Source organism: Pogona vitticeps, chromosome 1 (assembly GCF_051106095.1).
Source record: "Pogona vitticeps strain Pit_001003342236 chromosome 1, PviZW2.1, whole genome shotgun sequence".
NCBI classification, from domain to species: domain Eukaryota; kingdom Metazoa; phylum Chordata; class Lepidosauria; order Squamata; family Agamidae; genus Pogona; species Pogona vitticeps.
In genome coordinates, this window is record NC_135783.1 from 165,337,851 (window position 1) to 165,357,264 (window position 19,414).

At 38.8% G+C, this 19,414-nt stretch overlaps 1 protein-coding gene across 2 annotated transcripts in view; it reads right to left on the reverse strand.

Annotated features, from left to right (window-relative positions):
• The window catches only part of ADGRF5 (adhesion G protein-coupled receptor F5), a 58,601-nt gene that overhangs the window by 31,955 nt on the left and 7,232 nt on the right, over nucleotides 1-19,414 (reverse strand). For both annotated transcript variants that reach the window (XM_078378163.1, XM_078378170.1), the window contains exons 3-4: nucleotides 15,978-16,041; nucleotides 14,034-14,204 (exon numbers count right to left, since the gene is read on the reverse strand). In XM_078378163.1, coding sequence (XP_078234289.1) covers nucleotides 14,034-14,204; nucleotides 15,978-16,041 — 235 coding nt within the window. The remainder of the gene's footprint in view (nucleotides 1-14,033; nucleotides 14,205-15,977; nucleotides 16,042-19,414) is intronic.

Consider the following 19,414-nt stretch of genomic DNA (forward strand, 5'->3'; position numbering starts at 1 on the left):
TAGGGCTTTATATGTCAAAACAAGCACTTTGAATTGGGCCCGGGCAGCAACTGGTAGCCAATGTAACTTAATTAGAATCGGCTTGATGTGTCCTCTAGTGGCCCCACCACTCACCAGCCACGCAGCTCGATTCTGGACCAGTTGCAGTCGCCAGACCATCTTCAAAGGCAGCCCCACATAGAGCGCATTGCAGTAATCTATGCGAGATGTTACCAGTGCGTGTGTAACTGTCATGAGACTCTGCTCGTCCAGGTAGGGCCATAGCTGGTATAATTTCCGCAGCTGAAGGAAATCCTGCAAGACTAATTTGATCTCATTTTTAAAATCTCATTTCCCTCCCTGATAGACTGAGGGAATGCTGTAGACATCGTATATCTTGACTTCAGCAAAGCTTTTGACAAAGTGCCTGATGATATCCTGATTAGCAAGATAGCTAGGTGTGGGTTTCATAGATCAAGTGCCAGGAAGATACACAATAGGCTACAGAATCATACTGAGAAGGTGATGATTAATGGCTCCTTCTCAAACTGGGAGGAGGTAATAAGTGGGGTACCACAAGGCTCAGTCCTTGATCCAGTGCTATTCAATGTTTTTATTAATGACTTGGAGGAGAGAGTGCAGAGAATACTTGTCAAATCTGCAGAAGGCAGAAACAAAATTCAAAATGATCTTGATAGGTTTCAGCACTGGGCTGAAAAAAAACCAGAATGAAATTTAATAGGGATAACTGCATAGTACTGCACCACAGAAAAAGAAAACAATTGCACAGTTACAAGATGGGGGATACCTGGCTCAGCAATAGTACAAGTGAGAAGGATCTTGAAATTGTCGTAGATCACAAGCTAAATATGAGTCAACAGTGTGATGTGGCTACAAAAAAGGCAAATGCTATTTTAGGTTGCATTAACAGAAGTATACTTTCCAAATCCCTCAAGGGGCTAGGTAAAGGTAAAGTTTCCCCTTGACATTTAGTCCAGTCGTTTCCGACTCTAGGGTGCAGTGCTCATCCCCATCTCCAAGCCATAGAGCCAGCATTTGTCCGTAGAGAGTTTCTGTGGTCACGTGGCTAGCATGACTAGACACAGAATGCCATTACCTTCCCACTGTGGTGGTACTTATTTATCTACCCGCATTTACAGTGGACCTTTGACTTACAGACGGCTCCACCTGTGGACTTTTCGACTTACAGACTTCTCCGGCTGCAAAATTTCACTTCGACTTGTGGCCGAAGAATCGACCTATGGACTGGAAGGGGGAGGTGGGGAAAGAGCCAAATTCAAATTTGGCGCTTTCCCCGCTTCCTCCTTCCGGTCTGTAGGCCACTGATCATGCCTCCGGATACCTTCTAGGGCTTCTCTGCCGCGATGGGAGGCATCTTGGAGGTCTCCCCCACCAGCAATCGTGCTTCAGAGGCACGCTCGGTGGTGGTGGTGACCTCCGAAATGCCTCCCATGGTGGCGGAGAAGCCCTGGAAGGCATCCGTAGGTCCCCCTCACTCCGGAGGCACAATCGTCGCCACCGGGAAAGCCTGGTAAGCCCGGTGTACCCTGGAAAAGCTGCCACCGGCGGATGACCTCCGAGAGGCCTCCCATGGCAGCGGAAGCCCTTGGAGGGCTTCGGCAGTGGCGACAGCAGCAGCTGGGGACCCCGTGAGGCCTCCAGCAGTGGCGGGGAAGCCCTCGAAGGGCTTTGGCAGCGGCGATGGTGGCAGCAAGGGACCCCTTCGGACTAGTAAGGTGTTGCTTTTTGCATTTATTTTCTTTTTTTGGTGGGGCGGTATTTTTTCTTTGGCTGGTTAAGGATTAATGGGTTTTCAATGCATTCCTATGGGAAATGGATCCTCAACCTATGGACTTTTTGACCTGCGCCCAACTTTCCAATGTGGATTAATTCTGTACGTCGAGGCTCCACTGTACATGCTTTCGAACTGCTAGGTTTGCAGGAGCTGGGACAAGCAACAGGAGCTCACTCCGTTGCATGTATTCAATCTTACGACTGCTGGTCTTCTGACCTTGCAGCACAGAGGCTTCTGCTGTTTAACCCACAGCGCCACCATGTTCCCTTCTATTCAGCACTAGTTAGGCCTCACCTTGAAGACTGTGTCCAGTTCTGGACACCATAATTCAAGAAGGATGCTGACAAATTGAAAGAAGTTCAGAGAAGGGGGCAATGATGATCAGGGGGCCGGAAACAAAGCCCTATGAGAAAAGGCTGAAAGAATCAGGCATGTTTAACCTTGAGAAAAGAAGACAGAGGGGAGATACTCTAACACTTTCAAATACTTGCAAGGCTGTTATACAGAGGGGGGCCAGGATCTGTTCTTGATCATTCCAGAGTGCAGGACACCCTCAAGTTAAAGGAAGCCAGATTTTGGTTGAATATCAGGAAAAGCATTCTTTTTTTTTTTAATCATTTTCCATTGGGTCAGAGAAGATTGTAGGAAAGGGGATTTGGAACAAGATATAGGGTAAATTAAAAATACAGAATGTGGCAGAGAACAATTTATGTCATTGCTTTTACCTATATGATTTCTTACTAATCTTACTCCATACTAATCTTGCTAAATTTTTTCTAAGCCTTAAGATTTACAATTATATTTTAAGTCTTCTTTCTTATAATATTTCTTAACCCATTCATTTTCTCATCTCTCATCCAATTATACAAAGTTTCCCATTTTTTCTAGCCTCAACAATTTCATTGTCCTTTAATACTTCAGTTAAAATATCCATCTCTGCTACAGTGGTGCCTCGCAAGACGATGTTAATTCGTTCCACGAAAATCTCTGTCTTGCAAAAACATCATCTTGTGAAACACGTTCCCCACTGGAATGCATTGAAATCTATTTAAAGTGTTCCAATGGGGGGGGACCGTATTGCGAAGCATCGGTCTTAAAAAAAATGTCTTGCAAAACACGGCTCCCCACTGGAATGCATTGAAATCTAGTTAACGTGTTCCAATGGAGTGAAAAACCATCTTGTGAATCATCAGTCTAAAATAAACCTGTCTTGCGAAGCACGGACCCAAACATTGTCTAGTGAAAATCACCCATAGGAAAAACCATTTTGCGAAGCGCAACAGCAATCACAAAAACCTATCATCTTGTGGATTAATTGTCCCGTGAGGCAATGAGGCACCACTGTACTTTGAAAACTTTTTCTATTAATTCCTGGACTGTTGGTGTCTCCTCACTTTTCCAGTATTTTGCATATAAAATTCTTGCTGCCATAGTTACATGTATGATCAAGTATCTTTTATCTTTTTTTACCGAATCTAGTACTATATTCAACAAAAAAACAGTTCAGGTTTATATGGAATTGTACAAGATAACATTGTAAGATCTAATGGACTAGTTTCCAAAAACGTTTAGCTTCCCTGCAAGTCCCCCCCATATGATAAAAACAACCTTCTTTTGATTTACATTTCCAACATTTCTTAGAGGTATTCTGATATATTTTCGATGATTTTTCAGGTATCATATACCATATGTAGAACATCTTTTATATACTGTATATTCTTTATGACTAACTGATTTTGTTAACTTAATTCAAAGCTTTTCTTAGCACATGGCTTTTAAATTGTTTATTGTCTTTTGCTTTTTCATATCATAGGAAAGCATGCCATCTTAGGTTTAAATTAGGTCCTTTTAGTACTCTGTCATTTTCTAAAACTATCCACTCCTTTATCCAAACTAGAGCACAGGCTTTATAATATAAAAACCCATCTGGACGCCCAAAGCCTGCTCTTTGTTTTGCATCTTGAAGTGCTTTGATATTTATTCTAGTTGTTTTCCCCTAGGCAGACAAATTTCCTTTTTTTTTTTTTTTGATAAATTCTTGAAGTATTAATTGTTTTGTAAGAACTGGTATTGTTTGGAAAAGAAATATAATTTTAGGTAATACATTCATCTTCACAGCTGTGATCCTCCCCATAAATGATAATTTAAACTTTGACAATTTTTCCAAACGTTTTTCGATTGTCCCAATTAATTTAATGTAGTTGTCTTGTATCAAGGTGCTTTTCTTTTTTTTTAATAACCACAATTCCTAGGTATTTAACTTTTTTTCCTCTTTAAAGCCTGTCATTTCTACTAAATTTTAGATCTCTTTTTTTTTCATATTTTTGGTTATAATTTGGTTTTTTGTTTATTTACTTTTAGCTCACATACTTCTCCAAAAATTTTATCGTCTCTGTTAATGTTCTCATTGAATTCATTGGATCCTCTTACCATGTAATCCACAAATGCCTGTTTTATATTCTTCCCCTCTTGCTTTGAGTCCTTTTACATCTGTATTCTAACTTGTAATAGTATTTTAATGAATAGTACAAACAGTAAAGGAGATAATGGACATCCTTGTTTTGTTCCTTTTTATATTCTTATATCCTGTGTGAGTTCGCCATTTATTCTGATCTTTGCTTTCTGTTGTTTATAGATAGTCCTTATTGCCTCAACCAAGTCCTTTCCTGCTTCCATAATTTCCAATTTTTTAGCATAAAATCCCAATTGATGTTGTCAAAGGCCTTCTCTGCATCAAGATAAATCATAGCCATCACTCTTCCGGGTTGTGTCTTATAATATTCTAACATGTTTAATATTGTCCTAATATTTTTCTCATCTGTCTCTTTGGCAGAAAGCCTGACTGATCTTCATGAATTATATGTACAAGAACTTTTTTCAATCTGTCTGCTAGTATTGAAGCATATATCTTATAGTCCACATTCAATAGAGAGATTCGCCTGTAGTTTTTTAAATTTCTTCTGGTTCAGTTCCTTCTTTATGGATTATTGATATTATTGCTTCGTTCCATGTAGGTGGAATCTCTCTTGTTCAATAAACTCCAATAACTCATTTAATGTTCCTTTTTGTGAATACAGATTTTGATAGAATTGTTCTGTTATTCTTTTTAATTCTTCCTGTTTCATAATTATCTCTCCTTTTGCATTTTTCAAGACTTGTATTTGCATTTTATTTCTACCCTTAATTTATATGCTAGCCACCTTCCAAGTTTATTTCCATTTTCAATTTTTGTTTTTCAAGTTTAATCTTCTTTGCCATTTCTTCAGTCAAAAATGTATTTAGCTGATGTTGCATTAGCTTAATCTTCATTTTCAAATGTATTATTGATGGATTTTGTTTAAACTGAAGTTCAAATAGTTTCAATTTTTCCTCTAATTTCTTTTTTTTTCTCCTTTTAATCTTGCAGCAAATCTTATTGCTTATCATTGTTGTGGGTTTTTCAGGCTCTTTGGCTGTGTTCTGAAGGTTGTTCTTCCTAACGTTTCGCCAGTCTCTATGGCCAGCACCTTCAGAGGACAGCACTCCTCTGAAGACAGCACAGAGTGCTGTCCTCTGAAGATGCCGGCCATAGAGACTGGTGAAACGTTAGGAAGAACAACCTTCAGAACACGGCCAGAGAGCTCAAAAAACCCACAACAACCATTAGAACCAGGCTGTGAAAGCCTTCATGAATACTTATTGCTTATCCTCTAAAAACGCATTTCCCAGCCTCCTGTACTTTAGTTATAGGTATTTTTGGTATATTTATTTTGAAGAAATTTTCCATTTATTCATTTATTTGCTTCCAAAAGTCTTTGTTCTTTAAAAGATTTGTATTTTATCTCCACTGTGGAACTTTGGGAGATGTCTGTAATTGTAGTAATATTGGACTATGGTCTGCAAAAGTATTTGCAAGAATTTGTATTTCTGTCATTTCTTTAATCAAATTTTTTGAGATCCAGCAGGCATCATTTTTGACCAGCTTTTATGTCTTTGTGAGAAATATGTATAATCTCTTTGTATCAGATATTTTGTTCTCCATGCATCTACAATTCGTCTGTCAATTGTAGAAATATTTTTGAAATCAAATTTCTTCCTTTTTTCCTCTTTTTCCTTGTCCTGTGGAAGTATTTAAATTTCTATTGCACATTGCATTAAAATCCCCAATTATACAATATTTCTGATAATCTCTGATAGGGAATTCTTTTTGAATATTTTTGTAAAAATCTCCTGGTTTTTGTTTGGTGCATGTACATTTACAATCAGTTGTTTCTCTGATTTTTTTTGTATTTCCACCATCAATAGTCTTCCATCTTGCGATGTATGGATTAATTTAGCGTTCAGTTCTTTCCTTGTATAGATAGCCAATCCTCTTTATTTTCTTCAAATCTGATGCTGCAAACATATCTCCCAATATTTTGTTTTGCAATAGCTTATTGTCACTTATCCTTATATGTGTTTTTTGCAGGCAAATCACATCCAATTTTAACTTTTGTAATTGTAAGGAGAACCTTTTTCTTTTTTTGTGGGGAGTTTAATCCACAAAACATTGAATGGAATTTCCATTGTTTCTTATTCATTGGATTTGGCTTTACTGTTTTTCCTTCTCTTTTCTTGCTGCCTCTTATTTGGATCTTTGATTTGGTTTCTATTTCTTCTTCCTCTTCTTCTAGTTTTCAATCTGTTCCTTCATCTGATTCTTCTGTCTCAGAACCTTCTTTTCTTTCCTCCTCTGGATGTTTCTCTTTCTCTCTTTTTTTCTCCTTTTCTTTCTCTTTCCTTCACAGTTCCTTCCCTCTTTTCTCCAAGAATTCCTCTGCCTTCTTTAAAGAGTATATAAAATATATTTGGTTCTAGAACTGGAAAGTAAGTCCTTCTGGAGTTAGCCATATATATATTGTATAAGATAGCTTGCCAAGTGTTTATATTTTTCCTATTTTGTTGTATATTCCATGGAATATGCTTCAAAACCTTAAATTCGTTTCCATTTACCACCAGTTAGTTTCCTTGAATATGGAACAACTGATTGGTTCAAAATTGGGAAAGGAGTACAACAAAGCTGTATATTGTCCCCTGGCTTATTTAACTTATATGCAAAATACATCATGCAGAAGGCTGGACTGGAGGCATCCCAAACCAGAATTAAGATTGCCGGAAGAAATATCAACAACCTCCGATATGCAGATGACACCACTCTGATGACAGAAAGTGAGGAGGAATTAAAGAACCTTGTAATGAGGGTGAAAGAGGAGAGTGCAAAAAATGGCCTGAAACTCAACATCAAAAAACCTAAGATCATGGCCACTGGTCCCATCACCTCCTGGGAAATTGAAGGGGAAGATATGGAGGCAGTGACAGATTTTATTTTCTTGGCCTCCATGGTCACTGCAGATGGTGACAGTAGCCACGAAATTAAAAGACACCTGCTTCTTGGGAGGAAAGCGATGGCAAACCTTGACAGCATCTTAAAGAGCAGAGACATCACCTTGCCAACAAAAGTCCGAGTAGTCAAAGCTATGGTTTTTCCTGTCGTGATGTATGGAAGTGAGAGCTGTACCATAAAGAAAGCAAACTGCTGAAGAATTGATGCCTTTAAATTGTGGTGCTGGAGGAGGCTCTTGAGAGTCCCCTGGACTGCAAGGAGAACAAACATATGAATTCTAAAGGAAATCAACCCTGGGTGCTCACTGGAAGGACAGATCCTGAAGCTGAGGCTCCAGAACTTTGGCCATCTCATGAGAAGACTCCTTGGAAAAGACCTTGATGTTAGGAAAGTGTGACGGCAAGAGGAGAAGCGGATGACAGAGAATAAGATGGCTGGACAGTGTCTGCAAAGCAACCAACATGAAATTGCCACATCTCTGGGAGGCAGTGGAAGATAGGAGGGCCTGGCGTGCTCTGGTCCATGGGGTTACGAAGAGTCGGACACGACTAAATGACTAAACAACAACGAGTTTCCTTGAATAGATTTCAGAATTGTATTTCTAAAGGCGGATTTTGTAGATTTAACATGTATTTTTTCCTGGCAAATTATTTCTCTTTGTATAAACTGAAGAAACTTTCCATACTCTATCAATATTCTATTCCACTTCTTCCTATTGCATTTCTAACATTGGTGCAAGTGCTTCTGATACACAGTTGACTGTATTTTCTTCTTTCTGTTCCTGTATATTCTGGAGTCTAAGTAAATATTCTGCCTTCTCCATTTCTAAATTTAAGAGTATGTCCTCATCCTGTTTTCTCTGTGTCTGTTCCTCCTGTAGTTTTCTATCCATTTCTTCCAGTTTTTTCTTTTTTGACAGTTTGTGTTATCTTTGTCACTTTCTTCTTGTTTTTTTCCGCATCTGCTGCTTTGTCTCTGTAATCTGGCTTCCCAGTTCTTTGATTTGTTGAGAGATTTTTTTTTCAAAACTTCTTGTAATTCCTTTTGTATTAAGGCTTCAAGACTTTATTGCAGATTCTGCTGCCAATTCCTCAAAGATTCCTGACCCATCATTTTGGGTCAAGCTTATCTCCATTGCAGGATAACTTTTGGGAGTCTTTCCTGATCCTTTTGCCTCCATTCTTAACTAAGCAGTATGTAAAATATATCAAAATTAATATACTCCCCCTAAAACAAGAATCACAGTTGAGAATCAGATCATCCAAGACTGGATTATCAACATGTCACACTCACCGATATCCCAATGTCCTGATAACCCATCAAGATACGGATAGAAAGCAAGTTAATAGTCTTTGTCTGCTTTCTTCTTTCTTCAGTCTTCCCTTTAAAAATCCAGTAGATGCCCCTGTTAGCCTATTATTCTATGTCCTGTGTTTACATATCTTTTCTTCTTGGTGTTTTCTTATCTCTTCCTTCCCTCTGGTAAATTTCCACCGGCCTCCAAGGTTACTACTTTAGGTGTTCTTCCACATCCTGCTGTCTAAGTAAAATAGTCCACAAATTCCCCAGACATAACGTACCAGTTACGATTCCAAACCACATCCCAACAATGTCTGTTATCAGTGGTCTTTCTCTATTTTCCACCAATAATTCACAGAGATGTCTGTATATTCCAGCCTTGAGAGGGTAGACAAGATAAAGAATTCCCTCTGTTGAAATCTTTCTTGAAAGGTGCTGTAGAGACAGCGAGCATGCTGTTTCTTTATAGATTTATTTTAAGAAATCACTTCCCTCTCCCTTTTGTAGTTAGGGGAGCAGAGAGCCCACTTCCAGTTGTCTCACTTTAGTCTTGACTAATATTCATGCACCTCTCCACATCCATCCTTTCTCCAACTTTCGGATTCAATTATTGTATATATCCCCATATATCCAATAACTGTTCAGACTTACTATTGCTGCTCCTTCTTATGTTGACTTTGGTTGCAGTATACTTCCCACATTCTTTTGTTGTCACTCACATTCTGCCTTGGGGCATTCTAGGTTTTGTGCCAAAATGGCACTGTCCCAGGTGGTGCATATGATGCAGGGTTCCAAGCTGGCTATCTTGCCTCTCATTGATTACCCTGGCTCATATTGCTGCCACCGCTTGCTCCACATCTTCCATTCCTGAAAGATGTATTCAGATCCCTCTTGGGGTCCAAATAGCTGGGTAGGAATTGGTATGTCCCAGGAGAAAAGCCTGGGTACATCCAATCTTCACCTTGACAATTCCCTGCCCAGAAAACATTCTAACTATTGGAACAACAGTGGAACCAGTTACCTTGAGAGGTAGTGAGTGCTCCAGCATTGGAGGCATTCAAAAGATATATCCTTTGATTAGTATTCCTGCATCGAGCAGGGATTGGGTCTGATGGCCTAATGGGCCCCTTCCAACTTCACTATTCTATGATTCTATCGGCACTCTGAAATTTGACAAGGCTGGTAAAGAATTTCTTCTAATATGTGAAACTACAAAAAGTAAATAATTCCACTATTGCTATGCTTTGTGACGAGTCTATGAAACTACTCTGGGCGGCTGATAAACATCCTCCTCTCTGTAACAGAAGCCCCTCCATCCATGACTAACACAGCCAAGATACTTAAACTTCTTTATCCAAAATGATCTATATCATGTGCCTTGCACATAATTTATACAGAATGGCCAAGAGATTTGAAGCAACTAACCTGATGTAGATAATTTCAAACTGGGGGAAAATGTTCATTAAAGCTGCACTTCAAGTACAAAGGTTCAAAGAAATTGCCCCCAGCTTGGCTCTCCCTCTCCAATTTGTCAGGATGCATTGGGGGGACCTGGTTGGATATGGCCATGTATTCTTTCTCAAATTATGATTCTTTGCAGCAGATAGTTAAAGAATTTGACTGTTGTGAATCTTCCTCCATCAAGATCATGCAAGTGTCGAGGCGGGGTTTTGTCATGGTGAGAACTAGCCAGGTTTCAGGCAAGCTCCTGAAACTGATTGGGACTCCTCGGTTCTGGGGGCCTCTAACTGGGGGGAGGATGGTCTGCTAGGAGAAGTGGCATCTGAAGCAGCAGAGATGACAAAAGCTAAAAGAGGAACTGGTGAAGGCTGGTTCTCCCTCCAAAGTCATGTCTGAGTGCATGGACTGAGGAGGAAGTCATTTTAGCAAAGAGCTGGGAACAACCCTAGCAGAGTGTGAGAGAGTGCAAAAGGATGTTGGAAATATCTCATCCAGAGACTCTGAGTAAGATAAAATATTTGTTCATGTAAGAAAAAACTCCATGGACCCAAATGACTACACAAAAAAGAGATAGATATAAAGAGTCAGCAAAATGGACTTTACCTTTTAAAAAAATCTTACTGTCATGGTGGAAGCAAGCACCCCCCCACCATTAGTTTGGTTTGGGGGGAGAAGAGGAGAGAGGGGGAAAAAAGGGAAAAGGGGGAGAACACTACCTCATCACAAAAGGAGATCAATCTAAGATAAGATTCTCGTTCCTGTGACTATCTGAAACACTGATATCAAATCCTATTTACTTCAAAGCATTGTGGGTCCTTTAAATTTTATTGTTGTGACTTGGTGACTGTGAGAACTTTCTACCCTGAGGTTAGTGCCACCCTGCTCTTGGATCTGGTATGTAAATAAGATTGAGAAAGAAAAGTAAGGTTACAGTGACATCTGCTGACAGAAGACTTGAACAGCATTCCTTATTTACTTAATTTAGGAAGAAAGGGGGAAAATCAATATGGTGACAAAAGGTGGAAAGGAGAAAACTCAAAGAGGTTCACCAGCACAATAACAGAATCTCAGTGGATTACTGGGGCAAGAGTCATTTAAGGACTGGCAACAGAGTATTCAAGAGATGCTATCTATAGGGCTATAGCAATTACAAGGAGGGATGGTTCAGCTATGTGTACAAATGAAAGACTTAGGGATGCAAATAACTGATACTAAAAATCAAATTACAGAAAATAAAAAAGAAATAGCCAGAATAGCTGGGACATCAAAAAGAACAGAAGAAAGACTGGAGACCATGAATACAGAGATGGGAGAATTAAAATGGGAAAGCAAGCAAGATGAGCCAATGCCATACTTAGATTCCAGAACCTATCAGAACAAAAAGGATACCGCACAAGTGATTACTACTTATTTAACATCACTCATGGAGATGCGACCAGGAGGTGGTCAATAAAATATAGACACAGCATGAAGAATTAATACAGCATACACCAGAAATAAAAATCTTCCAAGAGAAATTCATGTTAAATTTACAAGAAAGACCTTTTGAGACAAACTTTTAAGAAATATACAAGGCAAGGAACCTAATGCATGTAATTTCTACTGCCATTAGATGTTATTGGATGGAAAATATTAGAAGAAAACAGATATTTCAGACTTAGAATTGCTGACAGAAAAGACACAGGAAGTTGCAGAGTTGGAGGAAACAGAAGTAATAAACAAAGAATACCTTTAAAAGGACTCAAAAGCAGAGAATGATTTTATAAATATTCGAAAGATAGCTTGGAAAGCACAGGTTGAAGAAGAATGTGAGGGTCCAAGTAGGGAATAGATGGATAAGTAACTATAGTAATACTTGGGAAATGTGTTGTTTCTCTTTTTATCTCACTTTGTAGTATAATTATACGTTGATGCAAATGTACTATCCCACTCTCTGGAGCTTTACCCTTTCTCTATCCATATCTACCCTCCCCCGGCCTCAAATTCCCCTTCCAATAACCCTATCCCCATTGAAAGGAATAAAAATTTGAAATAGAAAAAAAAGACTGTGCAAGAGTCCTTTTCTGTAACCTTGGCTGGAGACTTGGGATATATCCATTTTAACTTCAGTGGATTACCAAGAACAATCACTGCCTTGAAACTGTAGGAATAGAACTTCGTGATGCACTAGAAATTATGAAACAAACTGAGGGTGATTTAAAGCAAGCAAAAGGGAAGGAGGCTAAAAAATTAGATTACATTGTGGCACTGCAAAGAGTGCCACAATGTAATCTGGGCTAATCAACACTTTGCACTATTCTAAACGGACTTGAAGGAAAATTTGATGACCCTGATCAGAATTTTCTCCAAATTAGTTGGCTTTTTCCAGATTTGTTCTTATAACTCCTTATGATATCAAATGGAGTTTCTCCAGATACAAGAACATCCTGACAGACAACAGAAGTTCATCCAATGCAACTGACCAAAATTAATCCAGGTATGAGCATTTTATTCTCAAAATGTTAATTTGATTCCTTCAATACTAGTACTTCTACACTGGAAAGGAAGAATACACCTTTTAATTTATGTGTGTATCAGCACAGACTTTTAAATGTTTGGTGCTAATTACAGAAAAAGTGTAACATCATATCTGTGGTTTAATTGGACATATTTAAACAATTTTAAGGTCATAAATGCTTATGCATTTTTGACATTTTTAGGTCAAATAGAAATCTTTGCCTTACTCGTGATTAAGATACAAAGGCTTCAGTAAGATGACGATGTGCTGTCAAATGCATTTCAAGTTATGGTGATATTCCCAGAATTTATTGAATGTAGAAATTAATCACAAGTAATTGATCAGTTCCTTCTGATGGTCATCTAAGATTGTTCAGTTTTGCTCAAAGCAACCCAGGAGGCATAATGCCATTATGGGGACTTGAGTCATGGGACTTGGTGTCAAATTGTCTCTGAACATGTCCAGCATTTCCACTTTTGGCATATGCTTTCTTTTTTAACACTTTAGACACATTTAAAGTGAGTTCAGTGAGTCTTACGTCTGGATAAGTAGGTACAGAATACATTGTAGCCTGAAAAATAAAATACCCACTAAAGGGAAGCTCAAGAGCCACACTGTTTTCCCCCTTTCTTTCTCAAACTCTTTAACCTCTCCCTCACCTTTCCCAATGTAAGTAAAATGCAGTTGCACAATACAGAAAAGCTATATTCCATCCAAGATAAGAGGGGGAAAAAGGAGAAACGTTTATCGCTTTCCCTTACCTATTCCAGGATTCAGAGATTAAAACCCTTTAAATAGTAAACCCATTTAGCATAAATAGAAACAGTTGCATATGCAAATTAGGACTGCCCATCACACAAAAAATCTTACTGGATTCTCCTAAACCTCTTCAAAATTCAACATAAAATGGCTGACTGTTAATTTTTAAAATTATTGAAATGTATATGCCTTATGTAACCTGAATTTTCCGAAGTATATAATCACGTTGCATACAATATTTACATGGCTGTTAATTTGCTCTATAAATATAACACCTCAGGAACTCAGCCAATTGAAGAAAACACAATTCTGCTGCAGTTTGTAATACAGTAACCCAATATATGCTACGGATTGGTTCCAAGCCTCAACATGGATACTGAAAACTGTGGATAATAGCAAACGTGTGTGTGTGTGTGTGTGTGTGTGTGTGTGCGCTCGCGTGCATGTGTGTGCGTGTTGTGTGTGTGTGTGTGAGAGAGAGAGACCATATAGTGTATAGGAAAAGGAAAAGGGGAGAAAAACAGAAAACATTATTTTCACATGCATTACCAGAACTGGACCAAGAGGCTATTTTACACTAACAAGTATTCACAGTATGGTCTCTTGCTCCCTCTGGTATCCCTCTAAGAGATAATTTATAATTATGTATTGTTAATACATGTGAATAGGTTTTTCTGGGTTTTTTTCTTTTAATATTTTTTAATATTTTCAGACTGTGGATAAGCGAAACTGCGGATACTGATCCTGTGGATACAGGGATCCTACTATATATCCTCTCAATATAGGATATTCACTTAATGAAGAGATTTTTGAAATCTGAAAGCAAATAAAGTGAATAGCACTGGTTACAAGATACTCACCTGTGGAAACATTAATACTTGAAATTTTCACAGATGAATCAGACACATTTAACAAGAGTGGAAAGCTAAGCTTCTTTAAATGACTTTTCAGGCTCTCCTGGAGTGAGGAATCAGAAAGGTTCATCTCAATAGCAACGGTGTATTCTGCAGGTGAGATGCCCAGTGTAACCACTGAAAAACAAGGTGATATGGTAGGCCGTGTTACAATCCATCTACCATTTCCTGTTTTGTTCACATGAACAATTTATACATGTCTAGTCTAGAAAATTCCACAATTAGGAAAAAGGACACCTTCATGAAAAGACATTTGCCCGGCTTCCACTGCTTCTTTCTCAAGTGGGCAGCTTGCTTTGCCCACACCTGCTTCTATATGGCTTTGTTATTGCTCTGACCTTTTTCTTTCGGATTGCCTACTCCAGCTCCCATTCTGTCTCAAATAGGATGGGCCCCAAATATTTTGGATTGGGTTGCCAATGGTTGATAAGCTATGAGACCCAATTTCAATATGTAGTCTCCAGAGTTGATGATGTTTGGGGCTCTGAATTAAACTTATTTCTTTCTTGTCTCACAATATAGCTGTATTACATTGGTGTTCCCCTAATATTATTACAAAGTGCAAAGGGAATGTCTGTGTTTCCAAACATCTAGGGGGAATAAGTCAGGTAGCCTCACTATGTTGATCCTTCAAGTTTCATGTGCCAACCAAAACAAACACTGATGTTCTTGTTGCTTGCCTACAATACATACAGTCTATTTTGGGGCAATTTACAATATCAAAAAGGGGGGCAGCATGGCATTACCCTGCCATATCCCTTGCGCAGATTACTAGAGATCATGTCACACTAATTAATGCAGGGAAATCACCCCAGAGGAAGACCACAACTGCGATACAAGGACATCTGCAAGCGGGATCTGAAGGCCTTAGGAATGGATCTCAACAGATGGGAAACCTTGACATCTGAGCGTTCAGCCTGGAGGCAGGCGGTGCATCATGACCTCTCCCAATTTGAAGAGACCTTTGTCCAGCAGGCCGAGGCAAAGAGGCAGTCACAAATGCAACAAAATCAGGGAGCTGGACAGGGGGCAGATTGCATTTGTCTTCAGTGTGGAAGGGATTGCCACTCTCAAATCATCCTCCTCAGCCACACTAGACACTGTTCCAAGTCCTCCATACAGAGCACGTTACCATAGCCTTTCGAGACTGAAGGATGCCTACCGTATTTGCCAGTGTATAAGGCGACTGGGTGTATAAGACCACCCACAACATTCCCACTCAGAATGTAGAGTTTGTTATATGCTTGCTATATAAGACTACCCCTTCTTCCGCATGCATGATTCTGCTTTGGCTGCATCATGGGGAGAGTTCCTTTTGGTTCCTTTTCGGAGAGAGCCAGGGTTTGCTGGAAGAAGGAACAGCAGAGAGGCGGCAGCCATTTTGGAGAGGCGGCAGCCATTTTGAGAGGCAGCAGCCATGTGGTCGCATCTCAAAATGGCTGCCACCTCTCTGCTGTTCCGACAGTCAGCTGTTTGGCACTAGAGTCAGGCTGTTCCCAGGCTAGGAGCGGGGCTCTACTTGGTCTTACTACCAGGTGACTTTGCTGGGAGAGAGGGAGGGTTTGCTGGACATGCACCCAGCGTACAAGATGACCCCCCCCCACTTGGAGGCATGTTTTTCAAGGCCAAAAAGTCATCTTGTACGCCAGCAAATACGGTAAACTAAACTCTGGTCATTCCTTCTCTTCGGCTGAATTGACAAAAGTGTCATCTAAATCTTCTTGTCCCCCAGAGTTGAAAGTGATGGCTTCTGCACATGCCAAGCTATCCAGGCAACCTGTTTGGTATGTGTATAATGACCAAAAACAAATGAGTTAGCATAACTGGCTGTATTGCCAAAAAAATCTGCCATACTCAAACAAAACATGCTGTTTAGAGATATCAACATACCCTGGCGTTTCTGCCTGTATAGTTCTCCTGTGTTTTCCCCTTCTCTTGCAGCTTTGCTGTGAATCTGAAACAAAGACATTTTTCTCCTTATTAGGTAAAATAAGATTAATATAATTGAGAAGAAACACTATAAATGACCTAGACACATTTATTCATGGTGAATCAACAGTTTAGAGAATCAGGAAATGCATAACCTTATTTATGCTCAGAAAGGCATAAAACTCCTCATTGCTAAAATAGCAACCACTGAACAAGAACAGAGCTCCTAAAGGTGGAGCCAAAGCTGCAGGTGGCAAATTAGGAGTGACTTTGGCTGCAGTCAGGCCTCTGCAAATTGCTTCAAAGCAATGTTGAAAAGCTGGCTCTGATGGCAGGAAGGCCCCTTCCCTTCCACCCTCCTCCCTCATTTAAAACCTACCAGACTGTCAGCATCTTCACTGCTCAGCAACAGGGCCTGTCATTCTTTCCAGGTAGCAAATTGGAGTAAGGGCTAGCTTTCAATTGTTTAGTGGAAGCTGAGGGTAAAGACTGCATGTCCTTGGGGCCTGATGTCTATTATGACCTGGGCAAGAGTCCTGTTCAGGTGAGGTAAATACACCTAGAAGGGAGCGCCTAGCCCTGCCCCCTGCCATCACTGCATTGTTCATGTTGACTGCAGAACATGTGAAGAGGTGAAAGGTCCTGCTTGTGTAGAGGCTCTACACATGAACAAGAACCCAAATTTTCAAGGCTTATTGTTCAGAGGTACAGTCTGCATATAAGCAAGTTCTTCTCATCTTCAGACCCAACATTGAGACCATGAAGAACACAGTGACAGGGCTAAAGGTACAAATGGAGAGAGCCAACCTCATTCTTAGATTTCTGAATTTTCCAGAACAAAAAGACGAAGACACAGTGCAATTGATAACTATTCTAGGCCCAGTTATGGAGATGTGATCAAAATAAGTGCAGCAAAATATAAATACAATAAGAATAATTAATACAGCATATACCAGGAATAATGAACTTGCCAGAGAAATTAATGTTAAATTCACAATAATTATATTTCAAGAAAAAATTCTAAAGATCATGCAAAATAAATATTCTACTATAAAAGAGAAAGAAATTAAGATTCTGAAACATATTCCATGGAAAATAAGACAGAAAAGGAGAGAATACACAGAGCTGACAAAGCTCTTGAGAGCAAACTCAATTACATATAATTGGCTGATACCTTAAAAATGTCTTTTCCAATATCAATCACAGAGATATTCGATTAACTCAATGAGGAAGACATAAGATTTTATGAAAAAAGGGAGGAAATGGCTGAGTAGGAAAGAAAATAAAAAGACATATAAGAAACAGGAAGAGGGTTAGGGTTAGGGATCAAGTGGATCATCGGGTCCAGACTCAGGAGAAAGCTCAGAATCTGAGCCAGAAGACCAAACAGGAAGTGCCAAAGGAAAGCCCACTATATAACAAGATGATCTAAGAGGAGGAAAGAAAACCTTTATAATAAAGATGGATCAAGTGAGTAAAAAACGGTTTACAATTCTATCAGTTAATGTAAATGGCCTAAGTTTGTCCCAAAAGTGTAAAAGAATTTAGCAACAACTGCAGAAATGAAAATTGGGTATTATTTGTCTTCAAGAAACCCATATGAAAAGAACAGATCAACATCTATTAGAAATTTTTTTAAAAATAGGAGAATTATTTATCGCAGCATATTTAAATAAGAAAAAGAGAGGTGTGGGAACATATATACGAAAGGAATTGGACCCAAAATTAGTTTTTAATCTGAAGATGCAAGGGTTGAAATCCAAAATGAGGCAAAAAAGGTGTTGATTATGAATATATATGCCCCCAATAAAAACTAAGAACTGTTTTATGAAGAATGTCAAAAAGAAAAAGCAAGGAGAGAATATGAGGAGAATTGCATTTTGGGAGATTTTAATGCCATCTTTGATAGACATTTAGATATAAGTGGAGGAGAAGGAAAGACAAAAACAACAAGAAGAAATACCGAAACACTTCCTATAGCTAGCAGGAGAGTTTAATATGGTTGACGCCTGGAGAACAAAGCATCCAAGTGCAAGAGACTTTACATTTTACTTGGATAGACATAAAAATTGGTCAAGAACTTATGCATGCTGGATCTCATTAGGCTGGATAAAATAAGTATTGGAAATAGACATTTTGCCTAACACTTTTGCAGATCATAGTCCTATCTTGGTGCAATTGGAAATGGGATCTATTTTTTTATATTGGAGATTAAATACTGTACATTCCTTTTGAAAAATGATATTTTCTCAAAACAAAGAGATGGATATATTTTTCAAACTTAATACGCTTTCAGAAACATCAATGGTAACAGTATGGGAAGCGAGTAGTCTTTTTTCAAGGTTTAATAAGAATTGCAGCAAGACAAAAGATTGAGAGAGAATGGCAAAATATAGAGAACTAGAAGACACAGTTTTCATGAGAAAAACAGTTAAAGTAGAACCCGAGCAAGAAACAATTGAGGATGAAAATAAAATTAAGACAACATCAACTGAATGTTTTGATGACAGAAGAAATGGCAAAAAGGATAAAATTTGCAAGACTTTTTTTTTTGAAAATGCAAATAAACCAGGAAGGTGGTTGGTATATAAACTATGAAAAAAAGAGGAAAATCATAATTCAGAACCTGAAAGATAAGAAAGGAGTGATAAAATATAGACAAGAAGAAATAAAGAGGATTGTAGAGAAATTCTATCAAAATTTATATTGGCAAAAACAGATGCCCAAAGAGGAATAGAGAGAATATCTGGAGAAACACAGCGATATAAAGTTGCCAAGTGAACAGAAGCAGACTTGAATGAGCCATTTTCACTTAATGAAATAGTAGAAGTGTCAGGTCTTAGAAATATCTGTAGGAATTGTTGATCAAGTTTATAAAGAAAGTTCTGTAGAAAGAATTGTTAAAAGTACTGCAGCTGTGCTAGGAACAAGATGACATTTAACTCCAAGCAGCTGTGGAAACAAAATGCAGGAGAAGAAGGCTACAGAAGCCAATCTCCAATTGGCTGCAAGGAGAAATAAAGCTGACAGCCTTAGCACACTTGTTTTGTGGGTTGAGTGGAGAGAGACAAGGGAAAAACTCTGCTGGATTGATTTATAAAGCAGAATTTACTACAGATGCTGATTTATTGAATGGTAAATGGACTGACTTTAAATTGCTGTTATGTGTATGACCAAGGACTATTAAAAAAGGACTATTCTGTATGCATTAATACTGCTACAACACTGATTCAATAGATTTACTTTACTACTCTCAATACTGTCTGCTTTGTTTGCTGACATCCTGAAATGGATTAATCTCTGCTTGAGTGCCCCCTATTCCGCAAAGCACCCTGTCAAAAAGCCTTCAGGAAGCAAAAGAACAGGAAATCCCCAGGATGAGATGGGATTCCAGCATG